Source organism: Microcaecilia unicolor, chromosome 1, assembly GCF_901765095.1.
Source record: "Microcaecilia unicolor chromosome 1, aMicUni1.1, whole genome shotgun sequence".
NCBI classification, from domain to species: domain Eukaryota; kingdom Metazoa; phylum Chordata; class Amphibia; order Gymnophiona; family Siphonopidae; genus Microcaecilia; species Microcaecilia unicolor.
Window position 1 is genome coordinate 729,339,549 of NC_044031.1, and position 20,119 is coordinate 729,359,667.

The window sequence follows — 20,119 nt, forward strand, 5'->3', positions numbered from 1 at the left end:
CTGGAATACTGCAAAAATCCTTTTAACTGTCCTCAAAAAGCTTTTATAATTAAATGTATACAAAGAGTCCAAACAATGAGAAATAAAGATCCCTAAATATCAAAATGTGTATACCCACTAACTCAAAGATCACCAAATTATAGAACATAGCCATAGATTGTGGACAACAGGATATAATCACAGATTTTATAATATCAACAGTGTGTAGCCTGCTACCAAACCAAAATCCATAAGCCAATCAAATAATGCCAAGATAAATGTTTCAAGATCAGTCAAATATACCAAGTGTCATATCTGCATTGAAAATGGTATGAACCTCCCCTCTTACACATATCCCTTGCACTATATATATATATCCATGGTCCTCAACAAAATAGCCAAAGGCCAATTTGCAAGGGTAAACAAAAGAGGTTTAAGGGGGCAGCCCTGTCAGGTAAAATACATTACAAATATCACCACGCACATATTCTGAACCCATTCCAAAACCAGAGGTTTCTAAAATGTGATAAAGATTTATCAAAAGCTTTCTACACGTCAAAGAAAACAACTACTGAATTATCCTGTTTATTAACCAGATAGACATTTACCATTATGTTTATTGGAACAATATCATCCGTTAATAAAACTGCCTTTGTCTGGGTGTATAAGGAATCTCTGTAAAATTTGTTTACTTGGGACCTGAGAAAAAAAATGTAATCCACATTCAAAAGTGATATGTCTAGTTCATGTTCTTTCCCTCCTTTCCCCCATCAGCACATGTACTAACTGTTCAGCCATATGCTCATTCAGTTCTGCCAGTAAGTGATCCGACCTCTGAAAAGGGCCTATTAATAGATTCCCTAATAGTTTTGTCCAATTTAGGGGATAGGAAAGGCAGTCAACCAAGCTTTTATATGCTCAATGGAAACAGTAAACTGAAAATAAATTGGAAAAGAGCTCCGAACTAGATTCCCCACGGCTTGTGGGTGCCTCATGGATGGAGCACATAAAGCCAGTTTTGAAGAGCCTCCACTGGTTGCCAATGCAATACAGAGTGAAGTTTTTCCTGTCGTTTTTGATGCAGACATAGATAAAATGTTAACTGTGTTATGTTTTAAGTGACATTTTGTACTGTGTATGTTTTACTAGTTAATAATCATGAGTCTTATATTATTTTACTGCTCTGGAGTTTTATAATGTTCGGGGGAGGGGGGAGATTGATACTGTATTAACACTTGGCTTAGCTATCTGTCCAGCTATCAGACAGAAGCAGTCATAATACATGGTTCAGAAGAGAAGCCAACTTAAATAATCTTATTGACTGTTCCTCTTTAATATGTAATCAGATCCCTATCCGAATACGGAGAAAAAGATATGATAAATGGTGTTCTGGCAACCCCTGTAAGAGAAAAGAAACTTTTAGGAAGAAGAACCTTTTGTGGAATGGAACAGGTGGCTGTGAAGCGTCTGTTCACGCTTTCCAAAAATACTAGGACTAGGGGGCATGTGATGAAACTACAGTGTAGTAAATTTAAAACAAATCGGAGAAAATATTTCTTCACCCAACGCATAATTAAACTCTGGAATTCGTTGCCGGAGAATGTGGTGAAGGCGGTTAGCTTGGCAGAATTTAAAAAGGGGTTAGACGGTTTCCTAAAGGACAAGTCCATAAACCACTACTAAATGGTCTTGGGAAAAATCCACAATTCCAGGAATAACATGTATAGAATGTTTGTACGTTTGGGAAGCTCGCCAGGTGCCCTTGTCCTGGATTGGCTGCTGTCGTGGACAGGATGCTGGGCTCGATGGACCCTTGGTCTTTTCCCAGTGTGGCATTACTTATGTATTTATGTGAATGCAAGATCAGTAGTACAAAAGGCAGATATAATAAGAGACCTGATTGAAGAATATGATGCAGGCCTGGTATTTTTAACTGAAACTTGGTATTTTATGGAGGATGATCCAAGGTTAAGATTACTTTGCCCCATAGGATTTAAGATCCTGCATATTCTCAGGACAGGGTGAAAAAATGGTGGTTTGGCAATTTTGTATAGATTTTTTTTTCTGTAAAATTATTGGATAAACTTTTTACTACTTCAGTTGTGATGTTAAGTTGTAGTATTAAGGACTAACCCTAACCTCAACTTGTGGAATTCTTTATATTTTCACTGTGTGAATTCAACTTAAAGACTTATAAATCCCTGTTGAAGACATGGTTTTTTCAACAGGCATTTACGAGCGATTGAGGATGTGCATTGGGTTTGTGGTGCCTGGGAGAGAAAGTAAAAAGAAACTAAATGCACTGTTTTGCTTTGATACAATATGTCTCTTGTATGAATGTCTGTATTATCTTTCCTGTCAAAATTATTGTAGTTCTTTTCTTTTAAAGAGTAGAGGAGTGGCCTAGTGGTTAGGGTGGTGGACTCTGGTCCTGGGGAACTGAGGAAGTGAGTTTGATTCCCACTTCAGGCACAGGCAGCTCCTTGTGACTCTGGGCAAGTCACTTAACCCTCCATTGCCCCAGGTACAAATAAGTACCTGTATATAATATGTAAGCCGCATTGAGCCTGCCATGAGTGGGAAAGCACGGGGTACAAATGTAAAAAAAAAAAAAAAGGCATAAATAAATGATTCAGTGGGTATACTAACTCACGGGGGGGGGGGGGGCATTTTTTGGATTGTTTTTTTCTGGGTTGTTTGCTTCGTTTACTGTTGAGATTTATTGTGCTTTATTGTGGACAAATTATATTGCTATTTTTTTTTCAACGTTTTTTTTAACCTTCGGGGAGACCAGGTGATAGGCAAGGTTTGCAGGGAAGTAGAGGTTTATACTCGACATAGGGGAGGAGTGGATCCTGAAACAGTGCCTCCTATGTTTCAAGGATTTCCAGCAGATTTGGTATCGTTGCCACTGGCTGAGCAGGTGGAGGTGTAGTCAGATGTTTTGGCAGCAGGCATGGATAAATACGCTCCTTTGCAGAAAGTGAGAAGTGGGGGTCGTGGTCGAACCAGATGGTATCATGCTGGTTTGGGCCTCCTAAAGAGACAACTATGAAAATTTGAGCTGCTAAGAATGCCAGAATTGAAAAGGCATTGTAAGCAACTACAATGGCATTATAAGTGGGAGGAGTGCCAAGCACAGCAGAATTTTTTTTCTAAGTTGATTAAAGAGGATGATTGTTCATCGCATCAGTTGTTTTCAATCTTGGCCACTTTAACACACTTTCTGAAGGTCAGGTGGTATTGCCTAGTGTGGAAAGTTTGGCAGAGCGTTTTAGTTAAGTACATAAGTATTGCCACACTGGGACAGACCAAAGGTCCATAAAGCCCAGCATCCTGTTTCCAACAGTGGCCAATCCAGGTCAGAAATACCTGGCAAGATCCCAAAAAAGCTCAATACATTTTATGCTGCTTATCCAAGAAATAAGCAGTGGGATTTTCCTAAGTCCATTTTAATAATGGTGTATGGACTTTTACTTTAGAAAGCCGTCCAAACCTTTTTTTAAACCCCGGTAAGCTAACTGCCTTTACCACATTTCTCTGGCAACGAATTCCAGAGTTTAATTATAAGTTGAGTGAAGAAAGATTTTCTCCAATTCGTTTAAAATTTACTACTTTGTAGATTCACCGCATGCCCCCTAGTCCTAGTATTTTTGGAAAGAGTAAACAAACGATTCACATCTACCCGTTCCACTCCACTCATTATTTTATAGACCTCTATCCCCTCAGCCATCTTTTCTCCAAGCTGATGAGCCCTAGCTGCTCCAGCCTTTCCTTATAGGGAAGCCATCCCAGCCCCTTTATCATTTTCGTCGCCCTTCTCTGTACCTTTTCTAATTCCACTATATCTTTTTTGAGATGCGGTGACCAGAATTGAACACAATATTCGAGGTGCGGTTGCACCATGGCGCAATGCAAAGTTCTAAGGTTGATGTCTGCTTTGGATGTTATTCCTTCTAAGTGGTTATTATTGCCTATCCATGGACTTTTTACCATTGGTATTGGCAATGATTAATCAGTTTGATACTTGTTGAAGTGGCGAGGGATTAGAAGCATGCTATAGTTTGGTCAGTGTTGAAAAGAATACAACTGGATCTGTTGAAGCCTGAGCATTAGCGGCCGATATCTAATTGACCTTGCTGGCAAAGATGACATAGTAGTAGCAAGTTAAACTAATGCTTCAGAGGGAATTCTTCTCTTTTATTCTCGGTTTGCTCAACAGAGCGCCTCCGTTTCACTATGTGCTTCTTCAGGAGACAAACCGCCAACTTCGCCTCCCTAGTGTCCTATTCACAGAGAAACAAATGAGTAAAATCAAGAACTTCGTGAACTTCATGCTTCGGCATTTTACTGACAAATTTAATAACAGCTTTTACCTTCACCTGATAATGTGCCTGCAAGTCCGATCTCACTATGTTGACAAGTTTAAAAATGCCACCTATCATTTTTAAAATGTACGCTGCCGAGGTCGGACCAATCAGCAGCTAATGAGCTCATTGTGTCATCTTAAAGGGGCCAGAAGCTACTGTTACCCAGTTTACATACTGCACACCACAAAAATGCTTTCCATTCTATGTTATTTAAACCTTTAGGTGTAATAATTTGCAGTCTCTTTAGTATTCTATTCACAGAGAAACATCCAGTGCTTCATGAACTTTATTGACAAATTTAGTAACAGCTTTGTCAATCTTGGATGCAGAGCATCAGGTGTTGGTGGTTTCTTTGGACCCTGAATCTGCCTTTGATATAGTAGATCACGATTTGTTGCTGTGACGATTATATAAGTTTGGAGTAGAGGGAACGGTTTTAGCATGCTTTCCAGGTTTTTTGGCTGATCATTCATTTGCGGTGGTGCATGGCCTACAGAGGTCGGGTTATTGGTCATTACAGTGTGGTGTATTGCAAAGATCGGCCTCGTATCCAATCTTATTTAACATTTTTGTAACCCCTTTGGTTGGCTTAATTCAGAGTTTTGGGATTAGTCCTTATGTGGATGATCTTATTGGTATGGAGGGTGCAGAAGTTTATTCTTACTTTGGGTTTGTAATGGGATTTAATAGTGATTGAAAGGTGGTTGGCCACTCTTAGAATGATTTTGACTGTGGAAAAAAATGTAGTTTGTTGGATACAAGGTGGTCAGGTAGAACCTAGTTCCTCTTATTTGGGCAGTCTTTGCCGGTGGTGCGATCCTTTAAATATCTGGGTGTGCTGATAAGTTATTTTCTGTTCATGTGGATGGATTGGTGCGTAGGGATTATATGATGCTTAGGAAATTATGATCTGTTTGGGGTCTAGTGGATCAGGATTCATTTTTGATCTTTTACATTCCCTTTTTATGACCCAGTTAGATTATGCAAATGCTAATTGACATTTAACTCAAGGGGAATTGTGTAAGTTGTAGTCACTGGAAAATATGGCAATCCGGTTATTGGAGGGTGCGCGTGTAAGTATGATCATGTAACCTCTTCATATGTGATTTATCATCGGGTGCAGTTCAAAGTGCTAGTTTTAACCCATAAGGTGTTTTATATGAGGATTCCATCAAGTTTGCGGAACCTGTTGGTACCATATGTGCCGGGTCGGGATCTGCGATCGGGGTCTGGATTATTGCTGAGAGTGTCCGCTTTAAAAAGTTCTCGTTTGGATGTTATTCATAAAGGAGCTTTTTTCTTTTTTGTCTTGCACCCAGGTTGTGGAATGCCCTCTCACAAGAGCTTCGGGAAGTATGGTCATCAATTAGTTTTAAGAGATTGCTTAAAGAGTATTTTTTTCAGCAGGCTTTTGCTATCTCCATTTCCAATTGTTAGCCTGGTTAGAAAGTTAAAATTTGAAAATGTAGTAGATTTGAAGTTAGTCTTGATTGGGTCATCTTATTTAAGAATGCATGTTATTATAGGATGGGTGAATGGTCTTGAATATTTATGCTTTCCTATTTTTTTTAATGGAATTTCTTTTAGTACTTTCCTCAGGAGTCATTCATGAGGTACTTGTCAAATGCCTTTTGAAAATCCAGATACACAATATTAACCAGTTCACCTTATCCACATGTTTATTCACTCCTCCAAAGAATTATAGATTGGAGAGGCAAGACTTCCCTTCATTAAATCCATGTTGGATTTGTCTCATTAATCCATGTTTATGTAAATGCTCTGCAATTTTGTTCTATAATGGTCTCTATCATTTTGCTGGCACCAACGTCAGATTTACCATCTATAATTTCCCGCATCACCTGTGGAACCCTTTTTAAAAATAGGCATTACATTGGCCACCCTCCAATCTTCTGGTACCATACTGGATTTTAAGAATAAACACTTGAGGCAATTGCTGATATCTAACTTCTAAGGACTGCCTTGCCTGCATCCCACATCATGAACAGATGTGTGTTCTTATTATAATTCTGCTAAACATATCCCACCCAAGCTGCTAGGTAGAGTTTGCTGCTATCTGTTCAAATATTACTGTCAAGGTGCAGTGATCCCTAACATATCTTAATTGAAAGTTGACGAGAATATGTTCTCAAATATGTATACTCCAAATCTGACCGGAAATAATGTATGACTCCGCTCTCTGGAAATTAACCAGAAATCTATTCTTGTAAACACTTTAGGAACTGCAGCATAACAGCAGTCATGCTCACCCCTTGCATCTCTCTCCAGATATTCACTAACCCCAAATCCATTGTAAAAAAAATAAAATGAGCCTTTCAGAGCTAAAGAAGCCATGTCCACTTTTTCCATTATTTCAGCTATGCACCAAGTCATAGCCTTCATGGCCTAGAGACTTTCAGGAAAAGTCCATACCTAAACCAATTCCACCATCTGAGTGACTTTTTATGCATGTGCTACTTTCTTCACAGTCTTTGGAGGAAAAATGGGTCACATCCATGTGATTTAAGTCTTGCAGAGTAACAAAGTGGGCTTGACCTGCTTTTGTTTTCAGGGACTCAGATTGCCTTAGTTACAGCTTTTAATCCCAAATTTGCATGTGATCTATCCATTGAAGCCAGTATACAATTGAAATCCCCTCTCAAACAGATTTGATCTTTTGCATTTAAATTTCAAAAATCCGGAAAATCTTTGAAAACCCTGTGGGAGCACCATCGTTCAGGGGATACACATTTGCCAGCATCACTGCCTCCCCTTTCCAATATTCCCAAACTATTAAAATCTACCCTCTGAATCAGTTGCCACTTGGCCAGGAACGAAAGAAAGTCTTTAGAAATCAAAATGGCCACCCTCTCTTTGCTTTTGTATGCAAGGAATAAAAAATCCGACCTATCCACCCTCCTGCAATTTCAAGTGTTGCAACAGGGTTAAAAGGAAATGGCCCCGAGTACCTGAAGTGGATTAGATTTAAAGGTGCTGACCTTGATTTTTAAGGCCTTGAGCAATGATGCACCCGTCACATAGTTTATGTTCTGCGGATAAACTTTTATTACCTATTCGTTCCTTAAGTGTGAGACTTGAAGCTAACTGTTCAGCAATGCTTCAGATTGTGGGTGCATCTCTTCTTTGCCTGTGAACAAAGAACTTTGATCCTTCAGTTTAGGAAACGGTTACAATCATTTCTTTTTCCCCAGGCCTTTTCAGTTTTAGGACAGTATTAAGCGTGCAGCCACAAGTTTCTAGTCATGGTAAGGGGAGTTCATTTGGTGATTCTTTGTTGTAGTTTTTGTATATTGCACTACAATTTTTGTATATGTGCTATGATTATTGTGTATGATCCTGATGTACACCCCCTAGGACTAACGGATAGTGCGGTTCAGAAATATTTAAAATAAATAAATTTGAAATTCAGTTAAGCAACCTACACAAAGGTAAGAGAAAAATGTTAAAGCACAGCTGATAAACATGATCCTTGTGGGACCCCAGTTGAACTATAAGTATGTGCTAATCTTACCGAGTCTTTCGCTACACAGAATTTCCTTCCTGATAAGACAAACAGAACCAAATTGAGAACCAGTCCGCATAGGCCAATAGATTTTGCACGATTAATATATCCACATGTAGCTGTAGCTGCTAAGCGGTATTCTGTAAAAATGTGTATTTGCAAAGTTTGTAAACACACAGGTTGAGAACTGGCAGAATTAACACTTACATGCCTATCTGTGACAATTAGGTGCTAACATTCCAGCTCTATGGCTGGTCCAAGACCTCGTGCCTAACCTTTAAGCGCATATATGCTCAATTAGGCTACTATTCTATAAATGAAAGTATGCGCGTACACTACTTCACAGACTAGACTCCTACCAGGTGTCCAGTTTGGAAAGCTGGTTAATATGGAGGCAGTTTTATAAGTCACTGGGTGCATTTACCTTGTGCTGGAAATCGAGTTTGTATGTGCTTCAATATTTGCAGATGCACGTGGAAAGCTAAACTTATGCACACCTTTGAAAATGTGGTGTTTTTCACAGAGGCAGAAGTGTATAGGTTCTGCTTTAATACATCTGCAGTAATTAGTGTGTAAATACCTACAAAGAATCACTAGTATGTCATCAGAGCAGCACCTGTTATACTTCCAGAAACAGTAATTAAAGAAAGAATTCACTTAAGAATCAATGGCAGAGAATGTGCCAACCACAATGCACATGGTAAAGCCTCTTGTCTTTTGACTTCAGATTACTGATTGCTTTTCACATTAATCCACTAACTGCACAATTAGTAGTATCATATAAGTAATCTATCACTGTTCACCCTTACATTAATGCACAATTAAACTTTGGAATTCTTTGTTGGAGGATGTGATAAGAGCAGTTAGCACAGCTGGAGGAAAAGTCCATAAACTACAAGTAACTAGACAGACTTGGGATATCCCTGGCGATAAGCAGCATGGAATCGAGTTACTTTGGGATCTTGCCAGGTACTTGTGACCTGGAGTGGCCCCTGCTGGAAACAGAATACTAGCTCAGTAGACCTTTGGCCTGACCAAGTATGGCAATTCTTATGTTCTTATGTAATTACTTTGGCCCAGAAACTGGTTTAAACAGAAGCACTCCTGCAGGACTATGCTCAACAAGTGTCAGAGTTCCTAATGAGTTTCCAAAGCAGGATGAAAAATTCTCATTGAAAACTGGGGAGATGTTAAAGTTAAAAAAAAATGTGGGAAAATGTGAAAAAAGTGACTTGTACTAAAAACACTACTTTTTGTACCTTTGCCTATGCAGTAAATTTATTAAAATTTTCCCAAATATAGAGAAACCTGCAACTGCTCAAGGATCTGGAAGGGGGAGAGGTTGAAGGATGGATCTTATATATTATTTGGTCAATGTTCTCTACTTGTTTTCTACCATTGTAACCGTTCACAGTGACAGTGTAATGTCAATTCACAGGATCTTGATACCTCTCCAACCATGATGGTTTGTGTCTAAACATATGATGACATTCCTCCTTAATTGTTCCATGTTCGGTCATTGCGACGTGGTTATTCACATTTTTTCAGAAGGATGATAGGAGTTTTACTGGACTCGCACAATAGTAACATAGTAGATGACGGCAGAAAAAGACCTGCACGGTCCATCCAGTCTGCCCAACAAACCAAACATATGTGTATACCTTACCTTGATTTGTACCTGCCTTATTCAGGGCACAGACCGTACAAGTCTGCCCAGCAGTACTTCCCGCCTCCCATCACCGGCTCTGGCACAGACCGTATAAGCCTGCCCTCCACTATCCTCGCCTCCCAACCACCAACCCCTCTTCCCCCACCTGCTCCGCCACCCAATTTCGGCTAAGCTTCTGAGGATCCATTCCTTCTGCACAGGATTCCTTTATGCATATCCCACGCATGTTTGAATTCCGTTACCGTTTTCATCTCCACCACCTCCCGCAGGAGGGCATTCCAAGCATCCACCACTCTCTCTGTGAAAAAATACTTCCTGACATCTTTCCTGAGGCTGCCCCCCTTCAACCTCATTTCATGTCCTCTCGTTCTACCGCCTTCCCATCTCCGGAAAAGATTTGTTTGCGGATTAATACCTTTCAATGTTTATAGCTCATATTAAATCATATGATTTTTGAAGCAGGGTCCTCCATCAACCGTGCTTTCCTGTATTTCGGAATTTCTAACTGACACATGACTCAGTTTCTTTAAGTTGCTTCCATTATACTTTTAATATTTTGTCTCAATATCCAGAAAATTAGCATGTTAGAAAATTAAAGCCGCTAAGTACTGGCAGAACTTGGCCCAGAGGACCAAGCCGCTCGGGAGCCCAAACCACGTGAAAGCGGGTCACCGCGGGATCAACAGAGACAGCGAGTGAGGGAGACGTGGGGGCAATCCTGGCGGCGAATCAAAATGGGAGCGAACGAATCAGCAAGAGCGGCAAGAACTGCATAAAGCAGCTGACTGACCTGCAGGAGAAGGGCCCTGAGAGATCCAGATCCGGACATCGGAGGAGACTGAGCCGATCGCCTACCCTCTGACCTCAACCCAACCACCAACAAGGCTCCTGGGCCACATAACCCATGTGACCAGGCCATACCACCGTCGCAGGACCTACTGGATCTACAACACCAGAATAACACATCAGATCAATTACCCTTCGCACGGTGCTTGGAAAGGGCTCCGGATTCCTATCCCGAACCAACAACGCAACTAGGGAGCCTCTGCAACCTGGGGTAATCCTTCTGAACATCTAACCGTGAGTAGCCACCGGACACAAACCACTAGCAGCCTAACAAATTGAACCTATTATGCACACCGACAAACTGTTCCTAACAATCTACTCCCTATCACTGATCCACCTAACATTAACCACCCCACTCGTTGATAGAAACACCTTACCCAAATTATACAACCAAAGTCTGTTCAGACGCACCATACCTTACCAAACTGACAACCATCAAAACAAAGGAAGAACACCATCATACGGACAACCCCAACACAAGGGAATGAAAGGTCAAAACAAATCTATACCAATAAAGAAATGACAACTGACAAAAATCCACATAACACCGAATACAGAAGACCCCCACCAAAAAATTCAAGTGGGTTACATTAATGCCAGATCCATAGTAAATAAAGCTACAACAACAGATTGGATCACATCAGAAAACCTCGACCTGCTTTTCATCAATGAAACTTGGATCCATGATCAAAAAGATCAGATAATCCTAGACCTTTGCCCCCCAGGATACAAAATCAAGCATTGGACCAGAAAGGAAAAGAGGGGCGGAGGCATAGCATTAATCCATCGATCACCCTTCACCGCTGTTACCATTGCAGAGTCCATAACTTCCCAACTCGAAATACCATCACTAAGAATTCAACACACCACCCTACTTGACCATCTAAACTGTGTCCTGTTTTATAGACCTCCAGGCAACTGGAACGAATGCCAATCACACTTTATGGACTTCAAATCAAACACATGCGTAACTAACCCCAATATACTAATACTGGGAGACATCAACCTGCACCTAGAAGACCCAAACTCTACCAATGCACGTGAATGCAAGGAATTCCTCCAACTATGGGACCTTACATTGCCACACACCCAAGCATACACTCGACCTTATCTCACACAAACTGTCCACAGACCAAAACCTAATAATATCAGATATCAAATAGACACACACACACCATGGTCAGACCACTACAAATTATACCTCTCTCTACTATGGCGGAAAAAGAGCTCACACCACATGCATGAACACACAACATACAACACAAGAGGCAAAATAGACCCGGAAACATTCTGGCACCAAATGTACAACAATGAATGGACAGCACAAACGGACTCTACATACTACCTCTCAGATTGGGACAAAAGATGCAAAAACATACTAGACGAAATAGCACCCTTACATACAAGAACATCACATAGGAAAAATTCAATACCATGGTACAACAAAGAACTGAAAAAACTAAAAACACAATCCAGGAAGCTTGAACGAGCATGGAAAAAATTAAAAGATGATCACTCAACGCATGGAAACAAACTCAAAGAAAAAACAAATATGCAACAAGACAAGCCAAAAGGTCATATTACAGAACCAAAATAGGACAGACTACAAAGATACGAAAAAACTATACCAACTCGTGAACAAACTACTAGACACCACCGTGGTCACCACATCTAACACAAACACCCCATCTGCAGACGCACTTGCCAAATACTTAAACGAAAAAATTGTAAATCTACGCAACACGCTACCTCAGAACACCACCGACTTCGACAACTTCTTTGAGTGTATGGACCCAATCCCCGGTGAATACCCACCGGACAGACTCAACCTTCACTCCCCTTACCACTGAAACAGTCAACCAAGCGATTAACAGGTTCTCCAAGACTCACTGTAAACTGGATGTCAGCCCCAGTTACCTATTAAAATCTGCTCCCCACCGCTTCAAAGTAGACCTCTCATCCCACTTAAATTACAGGCTCCAACATGGTCACTTCCCAAAGGAAAACGGCAACATCCTACTTAACCCAATACCAAAAGACACCAAGAAAAAAAACCTAGATGATATCATCAACCACTGACCAGTAGCATCAATTCCACTGGTAGTCAAACTGATGAAAAGCTTAGTAACCAAACAACTTAGACTACATAAACAAATTCACAATATTACATGAATCACAATCAGGATTCCGCTCCAACCACAGTACTGAAACAGTACTAATCACTCTACTAGCCAAATTCAAACAACAAATAACAGGCAAAAGCATACTTCTCCTACAATTTGACATGTCTAGTGCATTCGACATGGTAAACCACAATATATTACTAAGCATACTAGAATACTTATGGATTGCTGGAAGTGTACTTAGCTGGATCAAGGGCTTCCTAACAACTAGAATTTAACGAGTGAAATCAAACTTGAATATATCATCACCATGGAAAACAGACTGTGGAGTACCTTAAGGATCACCACTCTCACCACTCCTTTTCAACCTAATGATGATCCCACTAGCCAAATCCTATCCAATCAAGGTCTCAACCCCTTCATATATGCAGATGTCACACTATACATCCCTTACAGACATGACCTAACAGAAATCACCAAAGAAATCACACTCAGCTTGAACATCATGAACTCATGGGTGAATTCATTTCAATTAAAACTAAACACTAAAAAAACACACTGTCTAATCCTCTCATCCCAATATAACACGAACATACCCTCCAACATAACCACCCCAGACTACACCCTCCCTATCTCAGATAGCTTGAAAATACGCGGAGTTATAATCGATCAAGATCTCACACTTGAAAGCCAAGCAAAAGCCTCAACAAAGAAAATGTTCCACTCTATGTGGAAACTCAGAAGAGTGAAACCATTCTTCCCGAGAGAAACATTTCGCAAATTGGTACAATCAATGGTACTAAGCCACCTAGACTACTGCAATAGAATCTATGTGGGATACAAAGAACAAATCATAAAGAAACTCCGAACTGCCCAAAACACAAACTCATATATGGAAAAACAAGATTCAAAAGCGCAAAACCTCTACGAGAAAAACTACACTGGCTCCCAATCAAAGAACATATTGTGTTCAAACTCTGCACCCTCGTTCACAAAATCATCAATGCTGAAGCCCCGGGATACATGTCAGACCTCATAGACCTCCCAATCAGAAATACAACAAAGATCAGCACGAACCTACCTAAATCTCTACTACCCAAGCTGCAAAGGACTCAAACACAAATCAACCTATGCATCCGGCTTCTCCTGTATAAGCACACAATTATGGAACGCACTACCACATGCACATATGACCACATAAACTTCTGGAAACTACTAAAAACTTACCTGTTCAAAAACGCATACCTGAACAACCCAACTTAAATGCCTCAACTCTGCAACACAACAAAACCAAAATTCGATTGGACATAAATTACCTCTTCCTCCTTATGATTCCTAAATCTGTCATGCACATTTACTCTACCACAACTTCACTTTGTATTTGTTCATACCGATATTGGCAATCGCCTCTACGATACTATGTAAGCCACATTGAGCCTGCAAATAGGTGGGAAAATGTGGGGTACAAGTGTTACAAATAAATAAATAAAATAAGAACAGTGAGATCTGAAACCATTCCTTTGCAACTTGGTTCTTTCACACATTGATTATTGCATTGAGGTATTTAATAGATTGTTCTCCAGATCTTGAAGTTTTTTGCTATTACAAAGTAGTTAAACTCCTTGTAGAAGTCAGAAAATCAGATCACATTAGATCTACGTTCTTCAGAAGCCTAATTATTTACGGTGCCCAGTGGCAATAATTTGTTTACAAGGTTCCTATCATTTATTTTTCTCATGGTGCCCCGGTTTTGTGGAATGCTTTACCCTTTATATCTAAAGGATCGAAACTTCCTTCTCTAGATGCAAGACTGCTTCTTTCAGTTAGGCTTTGAGCCTTAATATTTACAGGAAGGATGCATTTCTATTGTAAACAGCCATGATCTCTTTTTGGCCTTAAAATGCAGTTAAAGTTTTATATACCCATAAAATAAGTTATCATCATCCAAAACTGTTCGCAAACTAGCTCTCCCGGTTGTACTTTCACTGAAATTCTGGGTTACATAAGTACATAAGTGTTGCCATACTGGGACAGACCAAAGGTCCTTTAAGCCCAATATCCTGTTTCCAACAGTGGCCAATCCAGGTCACAAGTACCTGGCAAGATCCCAGAACAGTATAATATATTTTATGCTGCTTATCCCAGAAATAAGCAGTGGAATTTCCCAAATCCATTTTAATAATGGCTTATGGACTTTTCGTTTAGGAAGGCATCCAAACTTTTTAAAACCCCACTACGCTAACTGCTTCTACCACATTCTCTGGCAACGAATTCGAGTTTAAATACACGCTGAGTGAAGAAATATTTTCTCCAATTCATTTTAAATTTACTACTTTGTAGTTTTGTTGTGTGTCCCCTAGTCCTAGCATTTTTGGAAAGAGTAAACAAGCAATTCACGTCTACCCGATCGACTCCACTAAGTATTTTATATACCTCTATCATATCTCCCCTCAGCTATCTTTTCTCCAAGCTGAAGAGCCCAAGCCGTTTCAGCCTTTCCTCATAGGGAAGTCATCTCATCCCCTTTATCATTTTCGCTGCCCTTCTCTGTACCTTTTCTAATTCCATTATATCTTTTCTGAGATGCAGCGACCTGAATTGCACATAGTATTCAAGGTGCGTTCGCACCATGGAGCAAGACAAAGGCATTCTAACATTCTCCTTTTTATTTTCCATTCCTTTCCTAATAGTACCTAACATTCTATTTGCTTTCTTTGCTGCCGCAGCACACGGAGCAGAAGGTTTCAAAGTATCATCTTGACTCGTGTTGGTGAAAATCTCTACATTATATGATTTTTATTTTCATCTTGATGTCAATTTGTTTTGATTCCCTTGTCATAAAAATGTGTCAATTTGGGGGGAATTTGCTTAGGACCATGTGATTAGCAGAATACATATTTTTTGTAAAACAATCTGCTACTGTAATCGATTATTCAGAAAAAAATATACATATTATGGAAAACCAGATGGCAGAGTATTGATGCCAGCAAAAAAAAGAAAAAAGAAAAAACTTGCTGAAGGTGACAGTATGAGGAGAGTCTCTAGCTGGGAGTTTCTGCAACACTAACAGCAGGGTCAGGACATCGGTACCAGGCTCATTTGGAGTTTATGCAATGGTCTCACAGCAGAACTAAAATAAAAGCGTCCCAACATCTAGCAAGGAAAAACGGGGTAAACTGCTGTGATTGTTAAATGAAAGTGCTGATCACTAAATCACACTCTAAATGTGATAGTGTAGGATGACCTTGTGGGAGGAGGGAAAACCTTAAAAGCCTGCCTTTCCCTTAATTTTAAGGCGGGGTGATATCAAATAATGCATATACATACAGATCCACAGAAAAATACTAGTGCTGCTTTACCTCCATAACATTTAAGCGCTTTACTGCTCTATGGATATTGCCACAGATGGATCATAATTAATGTAACATAGTAACATACATAGTAGATGACGGCAGAAAAAGACCTGCATGGTCCATCTAGTCTGCCCAAGATAAACTCATATCTTGAATTTGTACCTGTCTTTTTCAGGGCACAGACCGTCTAAGTCTGCCCAGCAGTATTTCCCGCCTCCCAACCACCAGTCCCGTCTCCCATCACTGGCTCTGGTACAGACCCTATAAGTCTGCCCTCCCCTATCCTAGCCTCTCAACCACCAACCCCTCTTCCCCCCACCTGCTCCGCCACCCAATTTATAAAACACAATAGATTTCATTAAAAACTTTATCCTTATAGAGGAGAAGAAACTATTAAATAAGGCCCAATATCTCTGCAATGTAAAACTGAACATAATGTAAAATGTCTTAAAACTGGAGACTAACCCTCCCAAACTAGAAGATCTCACAGTCCTTGACTTATTTAAAAAAAAAAATTTGTTTACACAAATCATGCACATCCCAAGGAGAATCTTTCCCTCCCCCCACAACCACCAAGAAAGAGAGATTATCTACTTGAGCAGATGAACAAACATCTACCATTGCAATACAATACAAGAAAACCAAGAATTGCAACATATTTAAAATACACCATAAAAAAGTCTCTTCACAAGCTGCATCTTGAAAGCCATAGTTATTGTGTCTTGGATCTGATATTACAGAACAGAGATAATCAAATTCTTGCCCAGTGAGAGACAAGGCAATGTTGGATGGTGATGGTGTGTGAGAGGGAAGAGATGGGTGATACTGGATGGTGGGGGGAGAGATAGAGGGGTGATGCTGGATGGTGAGGGGGGAAAGAGAGATGGTTCGATGGTGAATGACGAAGAGAGGAGCAATGCTGGATGGCAGGGGAAGTGAGGGACAGAAATTGGAAATGAGGGATGGAAGAAAGAAGGGAGATGGTTGGCATGAACAGAGGGTAGGAGAAGGGAAGAGAGGGGATGTGCACACAGATGGCAGGGAATGAAAGAGAAAAGGGAGGTGAGGCCACCCATGGATGGAAGGAAATGGAAGAGCTGGAAAACTAGATTTGAAAAGGAAACAGAAAAATGAAGGAAAGTTGGACATAGGGCAGGGAGTGAAGGAGGAGAGAAAAGAATTGGTGAATCCACAGGAGGTCCTGGAAACAGGTCAGAGCACATAGAGAAGGAAGCAGAACCAGAGACAAGGAACAAGATAATTAGAAAAATAAAATTACCAGATAAAGGTAAGAAAAATGTTTTTTTTTTCAGTTTCGTAACTGAAACATGTCAGTTCTGAGAATTTACTTCTGTTATCTATATTTTGCACTGTACAGGAGAAAATGTGAGCGGGGTGGGGGGGGGGACGCTTTATGCAATTAACATTTTTAGATTGATGTACAGCCCTAATAAAGATACATTGTAACTAAGAAAGCTTGTTAAGGGGTTGAAGGTCTCTCACCGTTTTGTTGTGGAGGTCGCGAGAGTCGCAGCGCAGACTGGTTCACTCCCACGAATGGGTCCTGGGACTTATTGCTCAAAGCGCTGGTGTGAAGTGCTGAATCTGAATTTGTCCTGAGGAAGAATGATTATCACAGAGAAGAGGCTTTACTACTATTACTACTATTTAGCATTTCTATAGCGCTACAAGGCGTACGTAGAGCTGCACAAACATAGAAGATACAAGACAGTCCCTGCTCAAAGTGCTTATAATCTAATAGACAAAAAATAAAGTAAGCAAATCAAATCAATTAATGTGTACAGGAAGGAGGAGAGGAGGGTAGGTGGAGGCGAGTGGTTACAAGTCAAAAGCAATGTTAAAGAGGTGGGATTTCAGTCTAGATTTAAAGGTGGCCAAGGATGGGGCAAGACGTAGGGGCTCAGGAAGTTTATTCCAGGCATAGGATGCAGCGAGACAGAAGGCGCGAAGTCCGGAATTGGCAGTAGTGGAGAAGGGAACAGATAAGAAGGATTTATCCATGGAGCGGAGCTTTACTATAGTCACCAACAAGCCACCAAGGGGGGGGGGGGGGGGGGGGGGGGGGGGGGGGAACCCCAACATACAGCCAGCGTTCTTTGGTAACAGTTCCTCAGCAAGAAAGAACCTAGGAAGAGAACATGCTGGCAAGAGACAAGAAAAGAACTTTCACAAGCCCACAGAAACACAGCTGTTCATATTACTTCCCTGTCAAATGATTACTGATATCAGTAAGACATCATCTACAAAGCATTCTTACACTGAAGAGACATACAATTTCAGTCTTGCCAGCCTTCAACTCTGCACATTAAAAACAATTGCTACCTACAGTTAACGTAAAAAAAACAAAAAACAAAACAAAAACAAAAAACCACACACGACACACACCTCTAGAAATAAAAGGTCAGCTACCTGCTAGGATTTCAGGATCTCCACGATGAATGTATTCTTCTTTACCATGTATGTATACACATGGTGTATACATATACCATGATCTGTTCCATATATATCATATTCCATGTATGTTATCATGTATGTATGCACTTAACGCAAGACCATTTGTAATTTTGTTACCCGGAAATGGCAACCGCCACTACGGCAAATGTAAGCCACATTGAGCCTGCAAAATTGGTGGGAAAATGTGGGATACAAATGCTACAAGTAAATAAACATGCATGGCACAAATTTGTACAGAATGACGGTAGTGTATACAATTCTCTAGCAAACATGCCCGTTGCGGATGTCCTGAAAACCTACCAGGATGGGGGTTTCCCAGGATAGGTCCAAGAACCACTAGTGGACTAAAGGCATCTGTTACTAGTCTGAGAACTGTGGATCTTTAGTTTTAGAGAACATAAAATTATTTTGAATTAGCTTAATGGGCAGAGAACCACTGACCTGCCGCTTGTCTACTGACCTTTTATTTCACTTTATTTTAAAAAGGCAATTCTGTAGAAAGACCGTCTATGGGAATTTTTGAGGATTTGCATTTAGGGGTGTAAGGCTGAATTACTAACGAGAGGGGCGGTTTTAGTTTCTCCAACTCATTCCTATGCTGTCACAGTCCCCCACCAATGCCCACTACACACGAGAACATTTCAGCTGCTCTCTCTACTGCAGCTTGCATTATGTCAGTACACTTTTCAGCTTTAAATGCACAGTACACGCTCAGCACCATGTCCCTGGAACAGCAGCTGCATTTAACCTGTCCCAAGGGGGGACAGGGGGCGGAGGGAGATCAGACAGTTTCTGAAGCTGCAATCCTACTAGAACTAGGTCAGAGAAACTGGCCTTCTGCAAAGCTCTTCAACAGAAGAGAATCCCTGGGAAAAAAAGCTTAGAGAACTAGCCTGCCGAGCAACTGGAATGAATTCTGGTCACAACATTATTGTCGCTCATGTTTCCCAGCCAGCTGAATGTACCCTGGAACGTGCATGTGACTCCCATGTCAATACACCTCATCTGAGACTTAGAAATTTAACAGCGTGTAGCAGTTTATAAAGTAACACGGCACCAGCTTGGCTAAGTAACGCACCTAAGAAAAGGACAGTCACCTAAACACAGCTTTCTGGGGTTAGCCCACATCTCTACTTGGTTGCTTTCCTTTTAACTTGTAGTGAGTGGATGGTACTGCAACAGTCCGTCTTTGAACTGAGACTAAAGTTTTCACCAGTTTTCTCTATCTACAATACCACTTTAAAGTATCCCACACACTTCTAACTGGAAGGGGAGTGACAGAACACAACATGTGGGGCCCATTTCCCAGAAGAGTCCTTGAATCACATACACTGACCTTCTGTAAGTACTTCTTTGATTTTAAAGGCCTGTAGAGGCCAACCAGAGGAAGCTGGCTCCTTCTATAATTGTTTGAATGATAAGATGTTAGCATGCTTCAGCCCCTGAAAATCCCAAGATGGTGACAAGGACTACAAGCTGTGAGACCTACTCAACTTCGCCTCAGTCCCTTATCTCCAGGGTATTCCAGCCACTTTCAGGCCTCCTGAGAATACTCTCAGCAATCACCTCCATATTGTTTCTAACATGAGGGAGGAAATACAAATCCAGACTAGGAACCAGGGTACTCCAGTTCAAACCTCCTTTACCAACACAGGGTGGCCCTCAAACTTCCCTTCAAAAGGAGTTCTAGATACGTTTGCCTGACCTTCAAACAGAGCAACTGCGTTCAAATGAACATATACTAAACTGAGAGAAAACACTATGATGCCTTTTCTGTATAATTC

At 40.6% G+C, this 20,119-nt stretch overlaps 1 protein-coding gene across 1 annotated transcript in view; it reads right to left on the minus strand.

The window, feature by feature from the left end:
- The window catches only part of CRTC3 (CREB regulated transcription coactivator 3), a 193,526-nt gene that overhangs the window by 51,288 nt on the left and 122,119 nt on the right, over positions 1 to 20,119 (minus strand). The window contains exon 6 of the mRNA XM_030189632.1: positions 17,364 to 17,476. Within this exon, the coding sequence (XP_030045492.1) occupies positions 17,364 to 17,476 (113 nt within the window). The remainder of the gene's footprint in view (positions 1 to 17,363; positions 17,477 to 20,119) is intronic.